The sequence below is a fragment of the Mchenga conophoros genome, linkage group LG22 (assembly GCF_057382185.1).
Source record: "Mchenga conophoros isolate Kocher_MC1m ecotype Shallow Benthic linkage group LG22, M_conophoros_male_GT1.1, whole genome shotgun sequence".
Lineage (NCBI taxonomy): Eukaryota > Metazoa > Chordata > Actinopteri > Cichliformes > Cichlidae > Mchenga > Mchenga conophoros.
Genome location: NC_140546.1, coordinates 18,247,258 through 18,266,490, shown reverse-complemented (window position 1 = coordinate 18,266,490; position 19,233 = coordinate 18,247,258). Strand labels below are relative to the sequence as shown.

The window sequence follows — 19,233 nt, the reverse complement described above, 5'->3', positions numbered from 1 at the left end:
GGTAAAAATCACGGTATTAGTCATTTTCGGAAGTTTTATCGTGCTACCCGTACCACGTGTTGTTTTAAAGGTGAACTTCTTAGTATTTCCGCTAGGGGCGCTATACCCCCGTATGTGGGGATTTAAAGTGTCAAATCAACAGAGCTACAACTACGTCCGCAGGGTTATGGCACCGAGTACAAGCTAGCTAAATAAAAAACCCAAATCCAGTCCTCAGAATGACTCCGACGGTGAAAAAGTCATCTTCTCAGGTACTGGAGCTCATTACTATCGGCCTGAAGCACAGCTAGCTTAAACGTTTATTGTTACTGTGTGTATCGAGGACGTCGGTTGTGTAACTGTAGGTTTGTAGCTGTGTAGTAACCTTACCCTTTATTGAAACATGGGGAGCTAAAGCCTTTGTAGCTTCGGAAAAGCATATTTTTAGCTAAATGTGACAAATAATAGAGTTTACGGCAAGTTTTAGCTGTGAAAGTGCTTTCCTGCTCGTGTTAGCTGTCAGTCACGGTGTTTGAGGTTAAGGAAATAACGACTATAAATAAATAAATCAACTAAAGCGTTTAAAATGTGTATGGAAGGCGACCAAAAATATCTTGCTTTATTCATTTATGTTTTTCAAGTGGACACGTTAATGTTATGTCCTTTGTTTTGTAATGAGTTAACGCGCAAGCGCAGTGCTCCGTGTTGTAAGTAAAGGGACAATCCGTAAAACGAGTTGTGTGGAGCGAGAGAAACAGCGACTAGGAGTCAAAAATGCAACAAAAACGAGACAGACACCAAACTAAATGTAAAGGATTGTTTGCAGAACGGCTTCAGAGAAGATGATACAGCCTGCCAGAATGGCTTGGAGACGGAGGAAGAACCTCTGCTCCGAGAGAACCCCAGGCGGTTTGTCATTTTTCCCATCCAGTACCGAGACATCTGGAAGATGTACAAACAGGCCCAGGCCTCTTTCTGGACCGTGGAGGAGGTGGGTACTGTACTTTGAGTGGTTTACTGAGTGATCTTAGGAAGAAAATATTGAATGCAACAATGTCTAACCATCAGGTTTTGACAGTTGCTGCTGCTGCTACTTTCCACTGTGCACATATTGATATCCACACATGAAATGAAGGAACTGAAACAGGTGTGCTTTTGATGGGTTTTTTTTCTTTTTAGGTCGATCTATCCAAAGACTTGGCACACTGGGACCGTTTGAAGGCAGAGGAAAAACACTTCATCTCCCACATCTTAGCCTTCTTTGCTGCCAGCGACGGTATCGTCAATGAGAACCTGGTGAGACTAGTTTGCAGGCCTCTAAAGAAATTTCAAGAATATATATTTTGCATGTAGATTGAGAACAAGCTCATTTGATGCATTGGCAGCTGAACTGCAAAATTAATGAAACTGATATTACTAGAAGCCCTCAAAAATGAAGTCACACATCAAGAATGGCTATCAAAAGATAACCGTACTTGATGCGTTAACATAAATGCAGATGGCACTCTAAATTTTTTTTTTTTTAACTTGCTGTGGTTCAAGTGTTTTGTGGGACTTGCACGCTTCATCGCAAATGTTTTTAATCTACACAACAGGTGCAGAGGTTCAGCCAGGAGGTGCAGGTCCCTGAAGCGCGATCCTTCTACAGCTTTCAGATCCTCATAGAGACTGTCCACTCAGAGATGTACAGTATGCTCATCAACACTTACATTAGGGACCTGAAGGAGAGGTCAGTTACTCGTGGTGGCTCTGTTTTATTTATTTTTTATTTTAGCAAGTCGGAAAATAGTTTTTGTGTCGTGTTTATGTTGTAATGAAAGTATGAATCCTTAACCCGCTTCTGTATGAGTTGCTTTTGTAAACTTTCTGGAGATTTACAACAAACTGTAGCACCTGGGGTTTAAATACAGTAGACCTAAAATTTCAACGCAGAGTGTGTTGTTTACAGAACAAAAAGAGGAAGTTGAGGAAGTTAATACACAGCCTGTCAGATTTTATTCAGCAAAGTCCAGCAAATCATCATTTACCCAGCTTTATTTTTTCATAATGGATGATAAAACTTGAATCCTATCACATTCTGCTTATAAATATTATTCATGTAGCACCATGAAAGCATGCATTAAAGATGCCTTGTAATTAATCTTTGATTGTAAAGTCAGTCTCACCTAGTAAGAATGTTTTACATCTGTTTTAAAAAGTCTTGTTTGGCAGCATTTATTTATTATATTTCAAGACATGTAAGCAGTTCAACAGGAAATGCTTCCAGAATATATTCAGACTGCAGCCTTGTCTCACTGACAGATTAAAAGCTGATAAATAGTTCACTGCATGTTCAGAGAGTCTAAAGACGTAAACGTAGGCAAATGAGTGCTCTCCAGTTTGTGCTTTGAATGAGGAAACTAAATAGTTTGTCAGACAGCTGTGTCAGGCCCAGCAGGAGGGAAAGGGTCAGAGAAAGGCAACTACCTGGTGACTGATCCACTGTTTAAGTTACCTTTATTAGGTGTTCAGAGTTTTCACTGAGCCTGGTTTCTGGAACAGACTCCTGCACCTGTTTGTCACAGGTTAAGTCGAGACCGTTCTGCGGTAACTGCCGTTGTTTTCCCAGCTGCAGCAACTTTGATGTGCCTTCAAACAACAAACGTCACTCATCAACAGACTGTTTACAGATGCTTTTAAGTCTAAACACTCAGCAAACTCCATGAGTCTTGTTGCATTATTTTTACCCTGTTCCTGAGTGTCTTTGATTAAAGACAAACAAAATAAACTATTCCCTACATATTGTTACTACAGTATAATTACACATTAAAAAGTCTTTAGTTCATGTGTTTTCATGTTTGTGTGTTTTAGGGACTATTTGTTTAATGCCATTCAGACCATGCCTTGTGTGAAACAGAAGGCAGACTGGGCCCTCCAGTGGATAAACGACAGCAAATCCACATTTGGTAAGGGAGAAACAAAACTTGACAAAAACACGACAACTGAAAACTAAATATAACATCAAACTGTCCTAGAAGGAACCTCGTGTTTGATCACTTAACAGTCATTTTTGACGTTTGTGCCCCAGGGGAGCGGATTGTGGCTTTTGCAGCTGTGGAAGGCATCTTCTTCTCTGGTTCATTTGCTGCTATCTACTGGCTGAAGAAGAGGGGGTTAATGCCTGGCCTTAGCTACTCCAACGAGCTCATTAGCAGGGACGAGGTGAGACTAATTCACGCACAAAAATATGTGTTCTGATGTGTTGAAAGTATCCCTGAGTTGTGAGCGAATCAGACATACTTGTGGGTAAGAGAAGCAGCTCATATTTAAAATGGAGGTGTGGCATCTATGTAATTATTCCTTTCCAAATGACAGCGTAGCACAGAGTGTTTTCCATCTAGCTTTGTCTGCTGTGGAAAACCTTCAGAAATAGAAACAGTATGTCTGCCCTTACCTGCATTGTCATGCTTATAACTGGTATGACTCCTTAACTTTGTGCAGCAGCCTCAGCGGCCAAATTCATAAGAGCTGTATAATTCATATATGCTGTAAAGACAACATTGGTCTTTAAAAATAAGTCAAATGATAAGAATAAACATGAAAGATTAAACAGCAATCATAAACACCAATATACTGTCAAAGCTGGCAGCAGAGTCATGACTGCACATTCACCTCGCTCTTTGGAAAATGCCCTCAGACAGATATTTCCCTGTTATAGCAAACACTGTACAACTGCAGCTCTGCACTGGCTGTTTTGAGAGTCAGATTTTCAAAATATCTTATTGTTATAAAAAATCAAGAGCCTCATATCAACTAACTAGTTAATATAACAAGTTTTTGGTCATTTATGCTGACTGTATGGTGGCAGACTCTGAAAACACTGCTTTTACATCTTGCTGACACCCGGTTTTCTTTCACTCAGCATTCACTGTGTTGAAACTAATCATCACCCTATTAATTAACAATTACAAAATAGTAGTTGTTGGACATGCAGTTCTCTTACAATTCACCAGGGGGTGCTGTATCAACCATGACCATCATTGTTCTTCCTTGAGATCAAGCTGATGTAATAAATGCTGTTGTGTAAACACAAGTCTCCTAAAATAAACCTGGGACTAAGTACACCATGAATACACATTTTTTCAGATCAGCTGTTCTGACATGTTTTTTTGTTCTTTGCTAGGGTCTGCATTGCAACTTTGCCTGCCTGCTGTATAGCTACCTGGTGAAAAAGCCATCAGAGGAGAGAGTCAGAGACATCATCACCAAAGCTGTTAGCATCGAACAGGTCAGCTAATGCTACACATTACATACATTATATGCTTGCTTATTAAATGCTATTCACCTCATATTCCTGTTCATTTTGTCTGCACTAACTCACATTGCAGTGGATCAGTTGTAGCTTTACAGCAGGGGTGGGGGAACTCCAGGCCTCAAGGGCCGGTGTCCTGTAGGTTTTAAATGTGTCCAACACAGCTGATTTAAATGGCTAAATTACCTTCTTAGCATGTCTTGCAGTTCTCAGGAGGCCTGGTAATGAGCTAATCATTTGATTCAGGTGTGTTGATCCAGGGTGATATCTAAAACCTGCAGGACACCGGCCCTTGAGGCCTGGAGTTTCCCACCGCTGCTTTACAGCATGACATTCTGAAGCAATAAAATCTTAATAGGTCGTACCAGTGCTATGAGTCACTAATCGTTATTATTCATATACAGGAGTTTCTCACAGAGGCCCTGCCAGTAGATCTCATAGGAATCAACAGTTGCCTCATGAAGCAGTACATCGAGTTTGTGGCTGACCGGCTTCTCACTGATCTCGGACTGACCAAGGTAATGCTAATAATCATTCGTTCAAAACCCTCTGCACACCGGAATGGGTGAAATTAAACCTATTTTTGTCTTTTTTCCTCATTTTTTTTTAATCCAAGGTTTACCAAGCTGAAAATCCATTTGACTTCATGGAGTCTATCTCACTCGAGGGGAAAACCAACTTCTTTGAGAAACGGGTGGCAGAGTATCAAAGATTCGGAGTCATGTCGAGCATGATGGACGGTGAATTCACACTAGACGCAGACTTCTAAAAACTGACATGGCATGTTACTGTAAATTTGTTACATTCGGTCAACCTATTTATTTATTTTCATACAGTTATTATACAACAGAGGTTTTCAAGTCTTACTGTAATACTGATACAGTGCTACGAAGTGAAGGCTGTACTCTTTTTTTGTTGTTATTGTTTTTTGGGATGTTTTTTTTGTTTTGTATTAGAGATGGAGAATTATTTAGCAACCAGTACAGTTTATAAGTAGAATGGGTGAGCATCAACATTTTGCCATCATGATAAAATAATGAGGGAGGTGACATAAATAGTATTTCTTTCCTCACTGAGCATTGTGGATAATAAAAACACAGAATATATTTTTACTTTTCTGCTTCGTGTTGCTTGTTTCTATGGCAAATTGCTTTAATATTTTCTAACTTTTAAAATACAATAAAAAATGTTTTGCCAAATATGTGTAGGTGTTGTAAATGAATGCAAGAGGTAAATGTTTGTACAGCTGAGAACCAACAACAGCCTTATTCTCAAATGTAGGTGACAAGAAATAAATGTGATGTGGGTCATTTTATGATTGGTGGACAATGTGGGCTTCAAAAATTCAAAAAGGACTCTTTATTTTCTAAATTTCTTTTATGCATGTAAGAAGAACAAATAATAAACCATCCAAAGAAAATTATTTCAGCTCAGGCATCAAAGCTACACTTTTTATGCAATACTTTGGTTGCTGTATGCTGTGACATGAAAAAGTGGACTTTATAAATATTGTTTTAGAAATTATTAACCTTTAAATTAAAGATAATCACCGTCATACTAAATATTCATACAGTTTCATTCATTTAAACAACTTTCAGAACCTACCTTTTTTTGTAATTTTAGTATTTATCTTTGAGTGTTTGTTGAATACATTTTTTTGTACACTTTTCAGAAAATAATTGAAACTATGCTACAAAGGCAATAGATTACTCCCTTGTGAGCTAAGAAAAACATTTATGGTTATTTTATTCAAATTATAAAGCACCAGGGTTAATATTAGAGTAACAGTGTTGCACAAGATAACATGGATGAATGGATTTTTTTTAAATTCACAGATTATGACATAAGTCTAACTCAAACAAAATACTCAGGACCACGGGTGTATTGTTTAATAATATTCGGTATGTTGTTAACATGTTTGTACAGTAATGTTTTATATGTGCACTCACGGGATTTCGAGCAGCTGGGTTGCAAATCAGTGCTAATATTAGTGTTCTCTCAGAAATAAAACGTGAACTGTGTAATGTAATAACGCATGAAAGTGAAGGGTAAATGCAGTTAAATGAAATAAAAGAAAGAAATTTCAAAAAATTTATTTGTTGTCTTTTTGTAATGTGGGTTAAACTGGTTAGAGTGACACAATCTAGACATAAAGATCGGATAAACACAAAATTTGTCAAAGATTTAATGTTTTTGGAGTTAACACCTGACTGGATTGTGTCACTTCTTTTTCGTCTCACTGTTTTATCTCTTTCTTTTAAGGCTTAACAATTACAAGAGTCTATCAACACAAAGCAGAAAAAGTGGGTTGTAACTGATTTTAGTTGTTATATTTTTAAGTTGTTATTTTGTATTTTTAAATAATTGTTTGGAACCACTTTTTCAACAACTACGTGTACATTTAACCTCAGGACAGGTGTCATTTATATAGCATATGTGTTTTAGTATTTTGTGCATGGGTAATTTTCAAATTCATGGGTAAGACAGAAAAGCTCCTGTTCTTACAGAGCGGCTCGTGTAAGTGCATGATGCTGTCCTGGACAAACCTGTGAGTGTGAGCTTTTTAATACTGAGCAGATGTAGTATTGATATGCTGCTGTTTGTAGCCTTGATGTTAACAGTCAGATTAGATTAGCCACTCCTCCGTTAGCACGGGCGCTGGAAATGATAGCTACAGCTAGTGTATGCGCAATTTTGAAAGATGGCTGGAGACTTGCGAGGTCTTGCGCTGGAGAAAGCCGAGCTGCTTTCCAGCCACTTGAAGGAGCTGCTGTCTTCGGGACAGGGATATGTTCGGGCTCGATTCGGGGTTGACTTGGGTCTGAAGCCCGAGCTGTACCCGACGTGGGTCATCCTGTCCACGGCCGCGGCGGGTCTTCTGCTGCTGATCAGTCTGTCGTGGGCCGCTGTTTGCGGCGGGCTGCTCGCCGGGAAAAAGCGAGGATCCCCGGTCACACACGGCAGCAGCAGGAGCAGCAGCGGCGGCGGTGAGCCCCTCAAGGCCGGTTTCGCTAAAACTGCCAAACCAGAAGAGCAGAAGAAGAAGAACAAAAAGAAAACGGTAGAAAAGGTACCGTACCGAGCCGTCTAATCACAGCGAGTCAGTCACAACACGCGCGGGTGTTCATTTAACTCCTTAACCTAAGTGCTCCCTCTGCAAAACAGTTCAGTTAGACACTTATTTTATTATTTTATTAACAAAAGCGGTTAAGTTTGGCGTTAGCTAGCCAGCTAGCTACCTGGCATGTATGAATTGACGGTCGTATAGCTCGTCGTATACTTTGTTTACACAGCACAAATTAGGCCATCTAGGGACAATTCCACGACCCACTTACAAGTGACAAAAATAAACCCGTAATCTAACTGCATATGGATGAAGGTAGGGTATTTTATTAAGAAAGGGAAGGTGTTATCGGTGTTTGCAACCACCTGATACTCCTGTTTAGCTAGCTAGTTTATACGTCATCGTTAGCCACCTGAAGCTTCAACTTTCGCTTTGATGAGTGAAAATGGTTTTAAAGACGTCCGCAACCCAGGCGCGCTTCTTTGAAGCTCGTATTTAGAAAGCGATAATCTGTTTAACCTGTTAAATATAACTTTTAAAACAAGCTAACAGACAATAAGTGTGTTATTAACCAGTCATATAAGGCTTAATAATTTAGTGTTGACGCAAAAACTGTCGTTTTTATTTTAAGTAAGTTGATATTTTCTTTAGCACTCCCTGTTTTTCTGGGTTGTCATGCTGTATGTTTCTTATCTGTGTCTTTTCACCCCTCCAGAAGTCTCAGTCCAATGGGCAGCCAGTGACTGTGGCTCAAGAGGAAGTTAAAGTGGCTGAGGCAGTTTCTAAGCTGCCAGCACAGATCAAAACTGAGAAGGTATGATCAAAATTAAGGAAATGTGAAACCAGTGGTGGGCAGAGTAGGCGCAGCATTTCCCTGAATTGCTCAGTTTTGTTGATGTTTTGCAAGATAGTTGTATTACTGGTGACATACTGCTAAAACTCCACTTCTGTGCAGTGAAAAAATACATTTGGAGACTACTGTTGGGATGATAAATAATAAAAGACATTAAGTGCAGTAAAGTTGTTATTATGAGGTAACTTGATTGTTCTTTTATTTCTGTCCACAGAAACCGGAGGTGCAAGCCCCGGTGCAGGTGAAGAAGAACAAGAAGAAGAACAAGACAGATGTGAAACCAGTTCAGCTTTTGTCTTCAAACGATGGGAAGGAACCTGATGACGGTACAGCTCAACCGTTGAGGCGGAAATGTCACAATAGCTTCTCATTTTCAAAAGGACATTTTAATATTATGCAGAATGTGCTTCTCATGCATGTCCTGTCATTCTGATTGCAGCCAGACTCTTTAAAATATAGTAATGAGCAAATATCCTTCATAGTCCGATATATACCACATTCCCTTAGAATGTCGTGTTATTTTTGGGGTGCATGTATGTGTGTGTCATCCAGGTGTGTGGGAGACAAAAGTCAGTAACCGAGAAAAGAGGCAGCAGCGCAGGAAGGAAAAGGGTCCTGAGGACTCTGGCGGTTCAGGAAGTGTGGAAGCATCAAAAACGCACGTGGAGGCAACTGTACCAGCAGCAGTTAACAAGAGGAACAGAGGAAACCATGGTATTCATGTAGAAGGAATTCACTATGTTTAAATATAGTCACCACCCACTCTTTTAGCTACACCTGTTGAGGTGCTCATTAACACAAGTATCTAATGAGCCAGTCACATTGCAGCAACTAAGTGCATTAAGGCAAATGTATTTTATTCTAAAATGACAGAAGAAGGTAGCATATTCAGTATGCAATTTTGATATATAGTCTACCCGCATTATCACACAGTATTATGTGGTAATAACCCTGTTTCCAACCCTGTTTCAGAGTCTTTTCATTCAAGAACCACTGGAAAGGGAGATACAGCCAGTGAAGCCGTTAAAGACAAAGGTAAACCCTTTTTTTATGAGGCTCTCTTAAACGTGAACTTATTCAGAGTTTTAAGGTATCACAGAGGTGATTTTCAAGCTGCTCAGTCCAGTGAAATTTCAATATTGCTCGTAAGTGTTGTTTTCTTGTCAGTGAACTGGTCTGAACTCCCCTCCTGTGACATATTTTGAACAAAACTGTTACTGAGGGACTCTGATGGTCTTTCCTGTTTGCATGTTCCCTCAGTTTCCTCCAGCTGGAGGAAGGAACCTTCGGTCAATGGTGGAGGCTGGAATGATATGTCCTTGAAGATCCCAGGTCAGATGAGCACTATGGAGGGAAACAAGTGGAGTGCTATCTCAGCAGCTACACATTACAGGGGCCAGCCAGAACCCCAGCCGTGGGCTCAGGAGTCACAAGGTACCATCTAGATCTGAGTGAACCTTTTTACACCACAAATGTAGATATTAATAGTTTGTATGACATAAGAGATTCTAGACTGAACATACTGGAGGAGATTTCTCTCTGCACGAAACATTAGAGCTGATAATGAAATGAAATGACCTTTGCCCCTTTTCCACTAGTGCAGATTCTGGTGGTCAATCTAGCATCAGTTTCAGCAGAAGAGAGAATAAAACCAGGTCGAAAAGCTGGCGCAGGCATAGCAGTTTAAACTCAGTGGCTGTGAGAGACCCTACTGCAAGAAACTCATCAATAATTGGCAGATGTAGCCCACAAATCCTCTAAATTCTATGTAAAGATCATTTCTTAATGCTTTCCAAGTGTGGGCTAGTTCTCAGAAGACACTGAGACAGAACTGGCTTTGTCACAGCACTGGCACCACTGACATAAGGTCAGGGTGTAGTGAAAATAAAGACAGTCTGTTAATGAAATTATAACCTGAGCTAACATTTAGTAAGCAGCTATGACAGCAGGTTAAATCTTTGAAAATTTAAACTTGAGTTAACTGCTGCCTCAACAAGGGCAGCCCAAGTAATAACCCGGCTTGTCCTGATGGATTATTGTCAGACAAACCTTGTGGATGTCAAGCTCACTGTAAGCCTGCCAAGGTAAACACAGTGCATTTATCATGAAACTGAGCAGGATGTTTGGTAAAACTAGAGTAGACCTTTCTTTGTGTATAATGTGATTTTGATTTATTTAGTTATTTTATCTCCAGGAGACTGGATTTCATGCTGTGAGGTGTTCAAGAAAACGTGCCAGTGGAAAAAAGACAAGATACTCCAGCCTCATATTAGAAACCATGCTGTTAACGTTTAATCTCCGCTGCAGTTTGTTTGCATTCCACCAGCATAACCTGTCTTTCTGTGTGCTGTCAGCAACAGCGTGGAGTGGCATTGATGGCCGGATAAAGCCTGACCTCAGCCCAGTGTCCTTCTCCATGCTGGGACTAAACACCACAGGTTTGTCACCCAGTCACACACCAGACCTTTCAGCTGTGTCCACACTGGAAGCGAGTCGGTGACACTCGGGAAAATAAGTGCTGCTGCCAGCACAGAGTGGGCGGGACCCAGGATAAGGCTTGCAAATGACGGAACTGAAGTGACTAACAATGAAAGCTCGTGATGCCGTTGATTGGCATGTGACCTGGCAGTAAATACATTACAGGGTTACCAAGGCAACTAGATACAGAAATGTCTGCAAGCAACCAGCCATCAGCTTCAAGGCGATTAATCGCTTCCAGTGTGGATGCTTATTGATTGATTGATAATTGTCATGGCTAGATTAATGAGTCTACGTCCCTCATTAAAATAAATAAATGAACAAATAACCTTCTGTCTCATACAGATCCAATTTCAAATTCAGTGGATCTGCAGTGGGCAAGCCGCCCTAAGGTTAATGATGAATGGTCAGGATTCAGTAAGTAGCTATGCATCAAATCCTCCTAAAAAGATTCTTCAGGTTTTTACCATCTAACTATCTTCCATCTGTATTGTGTGATTTGTTTTTTTAGATGGGATGGCAGCAGCAGATCCCAGCTCTGACTGGAATGCCCCAGTGGAGCATTGGGGAAACTATGAAGAGCCCCCCGTGTTGGTGACACCAGCTCCTGTGCAGAAAGAACAGCCTGTCCCCAATAAGGTTTTTGTTTTGTTTTAATTCTGGCTTCTTACTGTATTGTTTCTATTATAGGCTTCACATAAATTGATCTGTATGTCTTATTGTTGCGTCAGGTGTTGGAGGATGAGAGGGACACAGAGGATCCGTCCGGCGGAGAAGCCAAATCGAAAAAGAAGAGGAAAAAGAAGAAGAAAACAGAAGAGGAGGCTGCATCTGACGCTCAGGTAATAAACCAAACCAAGCTGATAAAATCAGGTCTTCAAGTGAATATTTAACCTGTTGTAATATAATCATTTCTTGGGTTGTAGACGGTGAGCACGGCGCACGTAGTCAACACAATACCCAAACCCCAAGAGCTTCCTGCACTGCCCTCCAAAAGGCAGAATGCCAGCATAACCTCCACTCAGAGTAGGTTTCAACATCTCTGACTCCAAATCTGTGTTCACTGTGTTGTAATCATTTCTAAGAGCGGCTTGTTTAGGTTTCATTTAAACGCAAGTCACTATCTGTGGGTATATACCCAAGGTCATTATTTCATAGTTATCACGCCCACCTGGCGGGCAAAAGCAGTACTGCGGTCCTTTGCCCTCCAGCCATCCATTGAACATCTTTCAGTTTCACTTAGCTAAAATCCCAGAGAGTTGCTGTTCTATCGGATGCACTAATCAGTACTTCTTTACAGCTGCCAGAAGGGCGGCACCAACTTGTCAACACACCTCTCCTAACCCTGCCTTACAGGCCAACCCTGCTTTCCCACAGCAACCCAGACTGACAGTGGCAGCTCATTTAAACTTTAGGAGAGATTTAGCTTACATTGGAAAGACACTTGGTCAACTTTACTATAATGACACGTCGTTAATGTGACAAATTAATAATACTGAAATTTTTCTGGCCCAACACTGTAAAAGTCCCAAGTTAAGAAAATGTAAGATTTAACTTTGGTTGACTTTTTTTGAAGAAAAAAATCTAAGACCGTTTCTGTTTTACTCTGTCCAGCTCTTCTTGTAATTACGGTAGGGTTATTTTAGCAGCCTGTGCAGCCTTTTCCTTTGTCTCTACATTAATGAATGTACTCACACAGGAAACATGCAGACCCGCTGAGTGTATTGTTAGTCATCCCACATGATGCTGTTCAGTCAATCAGATCATTTATTCAGAGCACGTGTGAAAACCGAATAATACACATTGTTGAAACACTGTTGAATTTACTTTTGTTTGAGGAAATGTTCTGTAACTGGATGCCCTTAAATTTCAATTGAAAAACTTTTTTTTTTTCTTTCATCTCCGTGCAGAGAGGTCAGAGCAGATTGCGGAGCCTCCGAAGTTCTCCCAGAAGAAAAAGGTCCGAAGGGAGACATGAATTCACCTCACAGGTCCAGACAAAGCATATGCAAATGATTGTTAAACGTGTCACATGCAATAATTACCAGGTACACAGTTCAGAGATCAGTTTCACAAACAAAAAAGTAAACAGGTGGAAGGTATCACCTGCTTGGCGAAATTCAGAGATGAAATGTAGTCCTATGGACTGAAAACTTAACTAATTTGCACTATTTGCTATACTGCAAACAGAGTGGAGTTTGGGGTGAGGTGGGCTTTTAGTGGAGGTACATATTTAATGACAGCAAAGGTGTTTTGTTTTGAGACTTTATTTGCCCCCTCTGAGAGTGTATGTAATTGTTAACCCCAAAAAATAAAACGGGTTTTAAATTTTTATTTCTTTTGTGATTTTTTTTTTTTCTTTTCTGTTTTTTACCAGAACACCACACTTTTTGGTTCCACACAGTGTTGCACTTTGTTTTGATTTCTGTGCAGCAGCCCCCTATGAGTTATTGAAAGGTTATGGAGCAGAGAAATATACCTATCTCACTCACATGCCCATATGTACACTGACAGATTAAGATACTCCTGCTCTTTATACTGGGTTTGATGTGACATCCGTCATTAAGAGCTGTAAGGGTGTTCAGGTGACTACTACCATTAGACACATTGATTGGTACTGATGGGTGCTACAGGACAGTGATGTAGCTGCAAAATGATATAGGCACTTGGCAACTTTGCTTTTATATAGGAATACAACCAGGTGAAAACCAGCCTAGTCAAGTCCTATACTGGAAAGAGTTGTGTCATCGCCATCAGTGCAGACTGACTTGGATTAATTGCAACATCATTCTAAAACCTTCAGCAATCTGTCTGAGAATAATGATGTTTGTTTGAAGACACATTTGCGAATGAAAGTGGTCGCCCAGAGGCTGAGGGTGTTCCATGCTCAACTTCTGGGCGACCAGTTGGTCACCACAACTACTTGCAGTCGTTACCAACATAAATATTAAATAAATCCAATCACCAGGCAACCCTAAAAAGAGGCTGCTGTCCTGTTTTTTACTCTTGCGTGACTGAACCACAACTCACGGCTCTGTCAGCATACATATGGCATGTGAGTATTGTTTTGAGATAGGTTTGTGTATTCTTTTGTCTAATATTTCTGTCATTTGAGTGAAAACACTCTGCTGTAGGGTGTGTAGTTTGTGCTTTTAATGACTGAATGAGTGGCAGCTGTGGTCAATGTCAGTTACACTGGTGTGAAAGGCATCTTAGCCATAGAAGCACAGCCATTACTGTCCAACTCCTAACTGTACACCTGTCTAACTGTATGCACAAAACCCAGCTTTGCTACAAATAAATGAAAACACTTCTGTCTGAGCTTCAGGGTGTCAGAAGGGAAATGTTGGGAGGCTGAAAGTTAGTAAATGATATGATATATAGTCTTTTTGAATGACAGATTGGATTTTTGATATTAAATAACTGATTCTGGATCCCCATTGGAGACTTAACTGTACATCTAGGCTGCAGTAACTGATATGAACCACCGGGAGGCACTGTATTGTGAAGTTACTAGTGGGATTAAACTATACTGCAGTAGGACTACAAATGTGTAATCCCTGTACTTTTATAAACAATATCGCCCTGAGTATGTCTGTCTTTTATCTGACTGGATTGTATTTAGATTTTTTTCCATACCTAATGATCACTTCTGAACTCTTGTGATTTTTTTTTTAAACATTTCTTCCACTTTTGTGCTAGAAAAAGCCATGCCATATGTACAGATTGTAAGGGCTTTTTCCAGTTCTGTAATTGCACTGTGCAAAAGGCTGTATTTGGTTCCTTTTGATTTTGAAGAAATGTTTTTATCATCTTTTGCATATTGTGAACTATTTTAATCTTTTTAGTTTGGACCTTTGTTCCAAGATGTGTGATGGGCTAAATGTTTTTGACCTAAACTGAGAATGAGGATATACTTAGAGATATGACGTGGAGCAGCTTTAACTCCACATCTATTTGATTTTAAACAAGACACACACACACATACATACACTCACAGAATTACAGACATATATAAAAGGAATTTAATTCCATTGCCTTAACTTGTAGTTGTATAGAAAGTGCGTTGGAGTCCTTTTTATAGTTTCCATCCAGTTGCAAGTTTTGGTGTCAGAATTGATTTAATTTTGCATGACTTTGATAATAGAATGAGATAAAGTGATCAAACTTTTGCTTTAAATGTTAGTACTTGGTCCACTCATAGTACCACTCAGTATCTATACTGTAATAGCTTTCTGTATGGAGACGAATTGCAGCTTTCATGTGGGCATCCAGTTTAAGGGGACATTACCATGTTTTTGTGAGATGTAGTGCATCAAGGCGTCGATCAGCTGATGGTGGTAGTTGTTGGTAGACCTGGTAGATTGCAGAGGATAAAGTGATATGTCACTGTGGTTTCAGGTGCCCTTTTGTTAAATTTTTACTGATGAATATGATGATGACTCAATCAACGTATTTATATACTTGTCTCTAGGAAATGTTTTTTTGTGAAGGGTTTTGTTTAATGAGGAGATAAAAATGAAATTTCTATGTTTGTTTGGTAAAGATGAAAATTAAATGAGAAGTGCTTGTATCACATTGTCATGGAAATGTTTTTTTTCCCTTCCCTTCATATCGTGAAGAAGGTTTTTGGTGTTATTAACTCTTTTAAAAAGATTCTCCTAACATGAGATTCTCATGTGAAGTGTATTGTTGATTTGATCGATTACCTGTGCCTTAAACAGCTGCTTTGCCACTTTTCTTTAATATGTAAAAATTAACCAAATGCGAAAACATACCATCCCTGGCCACTTTATTAGGTACACCTGTTTAACTCCTCATTAACACTATCTGATCAACTAGTCACATGGCGGTAACTCATTTACACATGTTGGAATGGTCAAGATGAGATGTCAAAGTTCAAAATGAGTATCAGAATGGGGAAGAAAGGTGACTTTGAACGTGACATGGTTGGTGGTGCCAACCAACTATTCTAGGGTTTACAGAAGATGGTTCAAAAAAAGAGAAAATATTCAGTTAGCAGGCCAGAGAAAGACAGGCTCAAATAACCACATTATGACCAAGGTATGCAGAAGAGCTTCGCCTCAAATCTCACAGCAGATGAGCTACAGCAGCAGAAGACCATGCGAGGTGCCACTCCAGTCAGCTAACCAAAATAACCAGGGTCACCAAAATTGAACCAAAAAACACTGCCTGATTTAATAAGTCTCAATTTCTGCTACGGCTTTCAGATAGTGGTGTCAGAATTTCATGTAAACAACATGAAATAATGGATCCATCCTGCCTTGTATCAATTGTTGAGCTGGTGATGGTGTAGTGGTGTGGGATATGTTTTCTTGGTATACTTTGGGCGCTTTAGTACCAACTGAGCATAATTTAAATGCCACAATTACCTGAGTATTGTTGCTGACCATGTTGAGTCCTTATCTCAAACATATAGAGAGCACCTTTGAGGCATAGTGGAAAGATGGAGTCACATCATGGATGTGCAGCCACAAAATCTGCAGCCACTGCTATCATGTCAATAGGGAGCAAAATATCTGTGCAATGTTTCCAGCACCTTGTTGAATCTATGCAATAAAGAATTAAGACTGTACAGGAGACAAAAGAGGGTCGCACCCAGGACTACCAAGGTGCACCTATTGAAGTGACCAGTGAGTGTATGGCATCATGAAAGAAGTCTATTGCATGATTCCATAAAACAGTTTGCATGGTTACCAGGAGGCTTGCCTTAAATTTATCTTCCACATTTAGCCAGGATAGCTGTTTATGCTTCTTGTAAACATTTGTACAGCAAGAATAATGAAGAGCTGGCTGCTCTGTTCAATGCAATTTCAGGGTTTTATTTTGGAGGGGGTTTTAAGATGTTTTTTAAAAAGCACTTGACCAGATGATCAGCCAGTAGCATGCTCCAGATCTGATATATATATATGAACTATATAGTATTATTAATTTGCAGCCTTTTAGTAATGCCTTGCAAGTCCAACACATAAATTTTCCTTACTACTAATTTAGGTGATGCATATGTTGCATTATCAACATGCATACTTTTTTGACATTATCTTCAAAATACTTTTCAAAAAATTGAAAATAAAAGTAGCCCTTAACTACTGCCTTGTGGAACACCGCAAGCTTTCTTTTATAAAAACTGCCTTTAAAAAGCACTCACTCTGCCAGAGAGCTAAACTTTTATCCAAGTGCAGACTTTGAGAAATGTCATATTTCATATTAGCAGTTAATAGTTTATATACTGCTATATGTAGCCTATACAGATGGTAGTCAGTGACACTGAAACATAGAAATAGTATTACTAATAGTGCCATGTTAACCATCAAGTATGGAATGGCTAAATCAATAAGTAATGTTCAATGGTACCATTACTCTGTTTACTGTTGTTAACAGTTGTTAACAGTTCCCTGTTGTTCGTATTTTCTTTCTAATGTAGTTTGTTTGCCGTCAAAGTAATCCCAATTCTGGCATGATTAAAGTGAGGACTCACTGCTTGCTACAGTACAAATCTGTGTCACTAGTCAGGACTCTGTCAGACCCTGGCTACAGTGACCCTCTTGCGGCCAAAACACTGCATCCGTCAATGTGGTTAGGCAGTCGCGTGGCACGCTCACAGAGCCTGACCTCCTTCGCTTCATCTCTCTCCATCCTTTATCTCTCAGTTCATTTAGGATTTGCCGGCTTTTAATCTCTCACAATCTCTGGCTCACTGTCCATTCGCATTCACTTCAGTGGACCATCATGGTTTTTCCCCATTCTTCCCTTTTTTGGGGGGATTGTTGTGGGGGTTTTTCTTCTTTTTTGTGTGTGTGTATGAGAGGCAGATGTATTAATAGAGAAGGTCACTCTGTAATGGATGGTACTGTGGTTGCTAAAAGCCTTGCTATGAAAAGCATTTGCTAATGCTGCTTTAAAAAAAATCTATCCCTGTGTCTGAAATGCAGAGGTCTGATTCAGCTACAAACTGAAACAAGAACATAGCAACTTGCTCATCTATTCTAAAAAAGAATAGACAGTTGGACCGTTCCTTTGTATAATAAAACTTCCGACACACTCACAATTAATATGGAAAATCTATTCAGCCTGGAAAATGGGACCATGACTTTGAGATTTTGTCTTATTCCAGCATGTCTGATCGGTGTTAAGTCATGGCAGCAGAAGAGGAAAATCCCCTAATGTGCCGATGATGCTGTCCACCCACTGGAGCTTAGCAGAGCTGTGGTCACTGGCCCATCTGTCAGGCTTGGTCTGTGATGTTTGCACAGACAGAGACAAAATGGCACAAGATTAACTGGAGTTTCATGCTCTTAACATTACAAAAAGCACATCAATCTATAGGTTTTTGAGGCTTTTGTTTAAGCAAGAAAAAAATGGTGCAATGAAATTATCTCTTTTGGTTTCAGTGTTAAGCATATGGTGTCAAAAAAGAGGGCCGTGACGGTCTCTCTTGACCTGTTGTTCCTTTTTCTGAACACAATGCTTTTTTGATTAAACAGATTTAGTTAGAAATTTATATATTGAAACCTGAAATAATGAAAAAATATAAAAAAAAAACAAAAAAAACCAAACAAATCAGTGATGAATCAGTAATGTTTTTGGCATAGCCACACTTTTTTTTTTTTTTTACTTTTTTTTTAAAATGGTCGTGAGCAATAGGCTTTCTGATGGTTTTTCAAAGTTTTTATTTGGACATTGGGTGCATTTTCTCTTTAAGTCCATTCCTTGTACCTGACCATGTTCAGAGGAATGTTCTTTGTTTGTTAATTTACTTAACACTGACCTATGAATCATTTAAACACAAAACGGCGCATAACTCAAGGGATGAACCTGAGCTGTCTACACATAACATCTTACCAAAGAAATAAATTTGAATTGTATCTGTTGATTGTACTCTTTTACTAGCAGTATTACTGTAATACTAGCAGTCTGTCGTAAAAAACATCATTTATCATCAATAAAAAAACAACTCAGTTTGACATTTAATAGTGAAGGGAAACGGGGACAAATGGCTGAGGTATGCCAAAAAAAAAAAAAATCTGCAATCACAGATCCTGTGGTGAATCCATATTTGAAATATCTGATTTAAATCAGTCATGGATTGGCCTTCCCAAAGCTCAACATTATTGAAGCAGTGTGGGACAAAAAAAGGTAACAAAAGGTAAGAAAAGGTAGAAGAGCTTTAAAAGGCCTTCAGGAAGCCTGGAGAACTATTACTAAAGACTACTTAAAGACATGAAAAGAAGGTTTACCTAAGAGAGTTCATGGCTGTGTTGAAGAATATAGGTGGCTGTTCTAAATATTGACTTTTAAGGTCGTTGAACTGTTGAATTGTTTTGTTCTTATTTTTAATGCTGAGCTTTTTCTACTTTTTTTCTATTACTTAACGTTTTGGTTGTTTTAACAAAGGAAATAAAATTAAGCTATATGTGTCGTGGAAGATAAAACTGGACAAACAAAGAGCTGCTGAAACATTTCGTGATTATGAAGCGTTTGCATCCCGGCCAAAAAAAAAAAAAATCCTCCCGTGGTCACGTGACTCCGGGTGAGCCAGATTAACGG

The 19,233-nt window shown here is 39.4% G+C and overlaps 2 protein-coding genes across 3 annotated transcripts; both read left to right on the top strand.

Moving 5' to 3' along the window:
* The first annotated feature begins 115 nt into the window (after positions 1-115).
* rrm2b (ribonucleotide reductase M2 b) lies at positions 116-5,382 on the top strand. Its single transcript, XM_085262617.1, has 9 exons — positions 116-251; positions 806-970; positions 1,159-1,275; positions 1,575-1,708; positions 2,830-2,924; positions 3,047-3,180; positions 4,142-4,246; positions 4,675-4,788; positions 4,887-5,382. Exons 1-9 carry the CDS (start codon positions 219-221, stop codon positions 5,037-5,039), a joined length of 1,050 nt encoding a protein of 349 aa, XP_085118743.1. The 5' UTR covers positions 116-218; the 3' UTR covers positions 5,040-5,382.
* Positions 5,383-6,797: 1,415 nt separating this feature from the next.
* mtdha (metadherin a) lies at positions 6,798-15,238 on the top strand. Of its 2 annotated transcripts, none has more exons than XM_085262536.1 (12): positions 6,798-7,340; positions 8,050-8,148; positions 8,402-8,513; positions 8,740-8,901; positions 9,160-9,222; positions 9,448-9,621; positions 10,548-10,625; positions 11,011-11,082; positions 11,177-11,304; positions 11,397-11,507; positions 11,592-11,691; positions 12,576-15,238. In XM_085262536.1, exons 1-12 carry the CDS (start codon positions 6,972-6,974, stop codon positions 12,641-12,643), a joined length of 1,536 nt encoding a protein of 511 aa, XP_085118662.1. In that variant the 5' UTR covers positions 6,798-6,971; the 3' UTR covers positions 12,644-15,238. The 2 variants fall into 2 exon arrangements, with proteins under 2 accessions (XP_085118662.1, XP_085118661.1); XM_085262535.1 differs by having other exon boundaries at positions 6,803-7,340; positions 10,542-10,625.
* The last annotated feature ends 3,995 nt before the right edge of the window (positions 15,239-19,233 follow it).